The sequence below is a fragment of the Tupaia chinensis genome, unplaced genomic scaffold (genome assembly GCF_000334495.1).
Source record: "Tupaia chinensis unplaced genomic scaffold, TupChi_1.0 Scaffold144336_1, whole genome shotgun sequence".
Lineage (NCBI taxonomy): Eukaryota > Metazoa > Chordata > Mammalia > Scandentia > Tupaiidae > Tupaia > Tupaia belangeri.
The window spans coordinates 838344-847225 of NW_006204194.1; the positions used below are offsets into that span (position 1 = coordinate 838344).

The following is an 8882-nucleotide window of genomic DNA, read 5'->3' on the forward strand; positions in this document are numbered from 1 at the left end:
AAAAAAAAAAAACACAACACCTTTAAAATCTCACCACACTGGGGCCAGCAGGTGGTGCTGGATTAAGGTGCTGGATTCCTAGATAGCTGACTGCAGTTCAAGTCCTAGAGCTGGTGGCTTGCTGTCTTTCTCTCTCTCTCTAGTGAGCACATGTGCCCAAAACAAAATAAACAAACAAATACATAAATAAATAAATAATCCCACCACACTGAGAGCATAAGCTTCCTTTGATGAATGTCTACTTTCAATGTTGTTTGAAGTAAATCATCACATCAGGATGAAGACTATTTGTACACCGTACTGTAGACAGTCCACTTCTCATCACCAGATATCAGTTGCTTCAAATAAGCATCATTTTCCTCACATTTAATGAGCATATAGCAGATGTTTATACACACTGTCAAATGAACTTCTTTGAGCTGATGAGGAACCCAAATATTGAGCTTCCTTATGCATCCCAGCTTCTTCAGGTGGTCCTGAACACTTGAGTGATGGATATTTAATATTTTTGCAGTCTCTTGTGTTGGGTAATGTGGGTTTGACTCGATCAATGCCTTTATTTTGTCGTCATCAGCCTCAGTGGGCCTCCCTGACCAAGGAGCAAGGAGTGTTGTTGAGATCAAAATCACCTCCAATTTATGAACCATCATTGGCACTGATGTTCTTGTAGAGCATTGCCACTGTAACTGTATGCAACTTTACACAAATTTGATGCACATTCTTCCCTTTACATAAGCAAAACAGTATAACAGCAAAATGCAGTTTTGTCTTCCATCTTCAGCTCCAAAGCTCAACTAAATCACTCATTTTTTTTAGAATGAAGTTAAAACTGTCAGCTGTCAAATGACATAGCAATAACATAGATGCGAATGACTCTAGTATTTCCAAAAATGAACTAGTGCCATCTGTTGCAAAAATGTGTCATGACCTTTCTGACAATCCAATGGATTTTTGAATTTTCCTGGAAATCCCTAAACCACTTGATTTGAAGTCTTCTAAATGAGAGCTCATTACCGTGTCTTGCTACTCCTCCTGTCTCAGAAGCTCCCTCCTTCTCCTGCTTTGCACACTTGCTAAGTACCTGCTGTGAGTCACCCATTCCCATTGTGTTAAATGTATCTAGGATTCAGGGCTGGCAGATGGCATGGTGATTAAGGCACTATACTCTCACATCGTTGACTGTGTTTCAAGTCCCAGACCTGGTAGCTTGCTTTCTCACTCCCCTCCCACCCTGTCTCTCTCTGATCAAATTAGAATATAATAATAATAAATGAAAGTATATAAAATAATTCTTTTTATTAATGTACTCAGGATTTGAGCCAGCAGGTGGCATAGTGATTACAATGCAGGACTCCTACATGGCTGAGTGTGGTTTGGTCCCAGATCAGGTGACTTGAAAAAGCCAGCCACATGTGCATGTATATCCAAAATCCCTGGAGAAGAATGGAAGAGAAGGGATTGTGGCATGGCCATCCCCCTGTGAGGGTGATTTTTTTTCACTTTCCCCCTTACTGTCTCTGTCTCTCCCCCAGCAAGCACACATGCCCTATGGCAAAAACCTTAAAAAAAAAAAAAAAAAAAAGTATCCAGGATTTGTTTAATCATAAATGGTAAGACACAGACACAGAAATGGGAAATGACTGTTGTGAAGGAAGGATTTTTAAATTTTTAAAATATTTACTCATTTTTATTTATTATTGTTTTTAAATCTGAATAGAAAGAAGACATGGAGAGAGTAAAAGTGAGAAAGCAAGCCACCAGGTCTGGGACCCAAACCATGGTCAGCCATGTGGGAGTCTATACTTCAACCACCATGCCACCTGCTGGCCACAATTTATTAAAGTTTATTTATTTTTTAATTTTTTTAACATAACTTATTTATTTCTTCCATAAGCAAGAGAAACAGAAGAGGAGGCATCCCCCAACAGGGTCTTTATAGGGCAATCCATGCTCTGCCACAGGCAGTCCTGGATCATGTGCATGCATGCTTGGTGAGTTTAGGGAGGCCTCTGAACATGAACCTCTAAGATTACCATGTTGGTCAGTTTCAAAAAATGCTGTTTTACTGCTGCACCACTGTTTGGCCCCAGGAAACGTTTTATACTCACAGATTCTAATAAACAAGAGGCATAGCATGCAAGGCTGGAGAGCCAAATGGGGAAGTGGCAGGGTTGATAAGGAGGCAGAGGAGCAAGGGAAAAATGTGGGTAGGGACCAGCAGTTAGCATAATGACTATGTCGCTGGACTCCCATGTAGTCTACCACGGTTCAAGTCTCGGACCCAGTGGCTTAAACTCACGCCAGGTGCATGTGCGTGCATGCCCAAGATCCCAAGAGGAGAATGGAGGAGAAAAGATTGCAGCGTGGCCATTCCCCATTGGGGGGGGGTGACTTCTCGTTTTCTGTCTCTCTGTCTCGCTCTGTCTTTCCAGCGAGCACACATGCCCTATAGCAAAAACTCTCAAAAGAAAAAAAAGAAAAGAAAAGAAAATGGGGTAAAGGAGCTATCTTTGTCTAGTACCTGACCCAGGGATGATTAGGGCAGGTGGATAATGGCCAAGAGTGTGAGAGCTTGTTAAAGGTGGCAATTTGGGGAGATGGACTTTGAATTGCTTGGCATATAAAAGTCATGCCTAGCACCCAGCAGGCAACGTGGTGGTTGAGGCACTGAGTTCAGTGGTCAACCACAGTTTGAGTCCTGGACCTAGCAGCTTCCTCTCTCTCTCTCTCTGTCTCTCTCTCCCTCTTCCCCCCCACCCTGTCAAATTGAATAATAAAAAATTAAAATGAAAATAAATATTAAAAAAAAAAGTCAAGACCAGCAGTTAGCGTAATGGCTATGTGGCTAAACTCCCATGTAGCCTCCTGCGGTTTGCATCCTGGACCTGGTGGCTTAAACTCACACCGGGTACGTGTGCGTGCGAGCCCAAGATCCCGAGAAGAGAATGGAGGAGAAGGGATTGCGGCATGGCCATCCCCCCTGGGGGGTGATTTCTTGCTTTCTGTCTCTCTGTCTTTGTCTTTCTGGTGAGTGCACGTGCCCTATAGCAAAAATCTCTCCAAAATATTTTTAAAAATTTTTTTAAAAAGTCATGCTCAGAGATCAGTGGTTTATCATTTATAGGAATTGGCTGGTCTTGAGTAGGGCAGTTTCTCCAGGGCCATTAATCCCCAAAATGTCAAAATATCAGGAAATATAGGGGAAAAAAGATTAATATATCAGTTGATCTCAAACACTATTTTTCAAAAAGTTCATTTCCTTCAAGAGAGCACAGAGAGTGCTCCTTTTTGGAGAGGTTTTTTTTGTTTTGTTTTGTTTTGTTTGTTTGTTTGTTTGCTATAGAGCACATGCGCTCACCAGAAAGATAGAGAGGCAGAGAGACAGAAAGCAAGAAATCCCCCCCCCCCCAGGGGGATGGCCACACCACAATCCCTTCTCCTCCATTCTCCTCTTGGGATCTTGGGCATGCACGCACACATGCCTGGCATGAGTTTAAGTCACTGGGTCCGGGACTTGAACTGCAGTCAACTATATGGGAGTTCAGCGACATAGCCATTACACTAACTGCTGGTCCCTAATAGAGTCTTAATATCATGATCCACTCCCAGCCCCAGCCAGCCCCAGATAATAGGCATGCATGTGCCCAGCATATTCCAAGTGGTCTCCAGGTATGAACCCAGAACCTCCCCATGTGAGTCAGCCCTGCAGAGCATTATGTTTTACTACTGTACCACTTTCTGACCCCCAAGTACATTATCAGCCTTCCAAAAGCTCAGTGATGAGCATTCAGTCTCCAATTCATACCACTATCATCAAGGTACTAAACTTGAGTCCTGGCCAAGCTCTCAAGAAGCCTACATTCTAGGGACCAGCAGTTGGTGTAATGGCTATGTTGCTGGACTCCCACATAGTGGAACGCGGTTCGCGTCCCGGACCCGGTGGCTTAAAACTCACGCTGGGCACGTGTGCGTGCGTGCCCAAGATCCCGAGAGGAGAATGGAGGAGAAGGGATCGCGGCATGGCCATCCCCCCTGGGGGGTGATTTCTCACTTTCTGTCTGTCTCTCTGTCTCTGTCTGGTGAGCGCACGCGCCCTATAGCAAAAACCTCTCCAAAAAAAGCCTACATTCTAGCCCTTCCTCTAACACCAGCTTGTTTTAGGGCTTGCTCTAGAGGTTAACTGAGATCTCTGCCATCCTCAGGCTTCAAGTCCCAATTGTAGGTTCTGATATGGAGATGGGGGTAGAATTTTGTCTAATCAGACTGCTGGAAGGCACCAATGTTCTCCTGTATGCCTTAGCCCTCAGTTATGTGGCAAGATGCCTACCTTCCCCCATAATAATAATGCTGAAATCCTATCCCCACTCTGTGATGGTATTAAGGGGTAGGGCCTTTGGAAGTGAGCAGGCAAAGAGGTGAAGCCCTGATGACTGGGATTAGTGCCCTTATAAAAGAGACTCCAGAGAGCTGGCTCACTCACTCCACTACATGAGAACACAGCTAGAAGGTGCCATCTTTGAAACAAAAAGTGGTCCTCTGCCAGGGAACAAATCTGCCAGCACTTTGATTTTGGACTCCCAGCCTCCAGAACTGTGAGAAATATATTTTTGTTGTATAAGCTACCAAGTTCATGGTGTTTGTTATAGCAGCTTAAATGACAGACACTGTAGGATTGTGGTTTATTGTCTCATTCTCACACAAACATGTTGTCAAATTTCCCATCTTAAAAGTCAGAATCTGTCTCATGAGCCTTGCCCCTCTAAGAGCTGCACCAATTTCTCTTTACCCTTCTATAGCAAACAAGAGAATTTCCAAAACTCACTGTCTCCAATTCTTTTCCTCTCATTCTTGAACCAATTTCAGTCAAACTTGTATCTCCAACACACTGCTAATATTACCTTTGCAATTGACCTTGATGCCCAATGCAGTGGTCAATTTTCAGTACCCAGTATACATAAACCACTTGTAACTCCTGTTCTTTTCTCTCCACAATATTTCATTATGAAAGTTAAAAAATACAGAAAAGTTGATAGAACTGCAAAGTGAACACCCATACACCATATTACCTAAACCTATAATAAATCATTTTACTCTCCTAACTTCTTCATAGTCCAGGTAGGTCATTTTTGTCATGGCAGGCTTTCCACTGAGGTGTGAAACTCAGGGCAATTTTGCAGCTCAGCCTGTCAAACTCTTCATCTAGAATCAGCGAAGGGACAGAAAGTGAAGGAAGGCCAAGTGTGGGACAAGGAGTAGCTATCTCACTTTGTCAGATTTTGAATAAGGTACTTTGCCAATTGCTCTTTTGTTCAGTTTGTGAAAATGATAATTTATTGTATTTTTTTTTTTAATTTAAGGTACTACAAAGATGGATGACACACCTGAGCCTACAAAGAACAACCATGGTTTCCTAGCACATTCTATAGCCTTAAAATCGGACACCTGGAATGCAGGTTCATGAAATTCCATCCCAAATTGTCCTGTGAGATCCTTTCATTGCAGCACCACATGAGACCTACAGAGCAACATTTGAATAATGAAATGAAAGCCACTTTTCTTTCAACTATGTAGATGACAGGCATTGCTATATGGTGTCAGGGATACAATATCTCTACACAGCAAAAGAGAGAGCTTTGAAACAGGATAGGAAGGTAGACAAAAAATGAAAATCAGGAATTCTTTGAAATTCAAATTATAGTTGTTTACCCAGGCTGTGCAATCTAGCCTTAGTAAATTTGGGGGGGGGGTATAGTTTTGATGTAGGGTGAGTGTGCTCACTGGAGAGAGAGAGAAGGGGAAAGTGAGAAAGCACCCACCCCAGGGGGGGAGCCACAACACAATCCCTTCTTTTTCATTCTCCTCTCAGGACCTTGGGACCTTGGGCACACACGTACACACGTCCAGATTGTTTTTCAAGCCACTGGTCTGGGACTCAAACTGCATTTGCCCATGTGGGATCCAAGTGCCTTAACCATCATGCAACTGGCCTACCTTAGTATTCTTTTAATTAATAATGTTATTTTGGGGACCAGCAGTTGTCGTAGTGGTTAAGGCACTGGACTTCCATATGGTCAACCACAGTTTGAGCCCCAGACCTAGCGGCTTGAAACTCATTATGGTGTATGTGTGTGTCCCCAAAATCCCAAGAGGAGAATGGATGAGAAGGAATTGTGGCATGGCCATCCCCCTGGGGAGTGATTTCTTACTTTCTCTCTCTCTGTCTCTCCAGTAACTGCACCTGCCCTATCACAAAAATCTATTTTAAAAAATGAAAAAAAAGCTATTTTGTAAGATATTTCTGATTTTTTCTTCAATTCCATTTGTAATTACAATAAGATTAAAAATATATTAACTGAAAGACATAGAAAAAATGAATTTTTTGAGAACTTCTTTTCTTTCCATTTTAGCAATGATACCACAGAGACCTGCATTTGTTTGGGTTATTTTAATTGCATGTGTAGCCTTCAGCATTGCCCTGATATGTGGGATTGCAATCTCCTATGTGATATAGTAAGTATATGCTAAATAAATATACAGCTACCATTCCTTAGATAAGACATAACAAAATAACTAAGTTATTATTTAGTATCAAAGGATAGTGATTATGATAATAATGATGATAATTCTTTTTTTATGCCAGAGGGCAAGAGAGAGAGAACATGCCCTCTAATGGGATCTGTCATGCTGCAATCCCCTTTCACCTTTCCTTCCTCTTGTCTGGATTCTGGACATTCATGCACATATGCCCAGGATGTTTTTTAAGTCACCAGGGACTAGTATTTGAACCGTAGTGGACTATGTGGAATCAAGCTCCCTCCATACAGTGTTTAACAACTGCACTACAGGGCTGGCCCATGATAATTCTTATGGTTACTAAATTATTAGAGTCATTATAAATTTCCAAACCAACTTTTTTCAAAATGTGGATTGTACTCGGTTTGAGTCTTTATATAAACAAAATTTCAAAAAGAATAAGAGGACTGGGCCAATCAGGTGGCATGGTGCTTATGGCATTAGATCCCACATGGCTGTCTGCATGGTTAGAGTCCCAGACCCAGTGTGTGTATATGCCCAAAATCCTGAAAGGAGAATGGAGATGGGATTATGGCAATGGGCATTCCCCGAAGGGGTACTTTCTCTAAACCACCTCCCCACAAGTACACACACCCTATAGAAGAAAAAAAAAAAAAAAACAGAACAAAAACAAGACTGAATATTACTTAGCTGCCGGGACTAGTTTGACATGAACACATTGTAGACACATATTTTCAGACTGGCTGCTCTCCACACTTAGCAGAAATAAAATACTGGAAAACATTATATATATTAAAGTAAAGGGCAGGGCCAGCCCATGGCTTGGTGATGAAGGCAACAGAATCCCATATGGCTGACAAATGCAGTTCCAGTCCTTGACCAGTGGCTTGAAAAAGACACCACGTGTGTGTGTGTGCATGCCTCAAACTCAAAAGGAGGGATAAATAGAAAGAGGAATTGCAGCACAACTATGCTCCATGGCAGGGTGGGGAGGGTGCTTTCTTGCTTTCTCCCCAGTGAGCACACACACCCTCTGTAAATTAAAAAAATGAAAGTAAAGAGTGAATTTTAAACTTTTCAGAAAGACACACATAAGATATACATGCAAATATACACACACAGTATAAAATTTAAAATATATATTTCTTACTCTGAGTTATATTCAAAACTGTTTGAAAGACACCATATAAGATGCTGGGATCCTCCTAAAATCCAATATCCTAAAATGAATTTGATACTCTAGGAGGAATCTTTTGGATTTTTTTAGAAAAAGATTTTTGCTATAGGGCATGTATGCTTGCTGGAGAGACAGAAAACAAAAAATCATGCCATGCTGCAATCCTCTCTCCTCCAATCTCCTCCCGGAATCTTGGGCAAGCATGCACACACACCCAGCCTGAGTTTTAATCTGCTGAGTCCAGGCCCTGAACTGCAGTTGGTCATGTGGGAATCCAGAGACATAACCACTATGCCATCTGCTGGTCCTTCTAAGAGGAATCTTAAAAGTGCAAAGCAGAAAAGAGTGGTTAATCTTTTCACTAGAAACTTGTCAATGCAGTCTTGGGTGACAGTAGGTTTGAGGGAAGATACTTTACTTTCTTTACACAAATAATATTTGAGATCAAGCTCCTTTAAGAAATGTGATCATTCTGAAATAAGTTATATTGATAGATAAAGAGTGAGCCACACCATGATTATGCTACTGTGAGCAGATCCAACATACTCTGATTCCTACTCTAGGATTCAGTTTTAGGATTCCATTATGTCTCATCAGGAAAAAAATCTGAAGATATCAAGTTACTTGCTCTAAGGGTCTTAAAAAATTCATGGGAAATAACTAATATGAAAAAAAATTGCATGGGGTGGATTTTCTTTTGCACCAAAATAAACTTATGCCTTAATTTCATTTTTCCATAAACTTTTCAGATCCCCTCATACAACAGAATTAAGTATAAAAACAAAGAAAAGGGACCAACCCATGACCTAGTGATTAAGGGAGCTGGGTACCTCATGGCCAACTGTAGGTTGAATCCCAACCCTGGTGATTTGAAACACATACTGGACACTTGTGCATACATGCCCCAAGTCCTGCCAGGAGAAATAAATGGAAAAGAAATTTCAGGGACCAGCAGTTAGCATAATGGCTATGTTGTTGGACTCCCACGTAGTCGACTACGGTTTGCATCCCGGACCCGGTGGCTTAAAACTCACTCCGGGCGTGTGTGCGTGCGTGCCCAAGATCCCGAGGGGAGAATGGAGGAGAAGGGATTGCGGCGTGACCATCCACCTGGGGGGTGATTTCTCGCTTTCTGTCTCTATGTTTCTCTCTGTCTGGCGAGCGCACGCAC

At 42.0% G+C, this 8882-nt stretch overlaps 1 protein-coding gene across 1 annotated transcript in view; it reads left to right on the plus strand.

Annotated features, from left to right (window-relative positions):
• CUNH19orf18 (chromosome unknown C19orf18 homolog) overlaps positions 1–8882 on the plus strand; it is a 19519-nt gene that overhangs the window by 4119 nt on the left and 6518 nt on the right. The window contains exons 3-4 of the mRNA XM_027767625.1: positions 5358–5453; positions 6408–6510. Of these exons, the coding sequence (XP_027623426.1) occupies positions 5358–5453; positions 6408–6510 (199 nt within the window). The remainder of the gene's footprint in view (positions 1–5357; positions 5454–6407; positions 6511–8882) is intronic.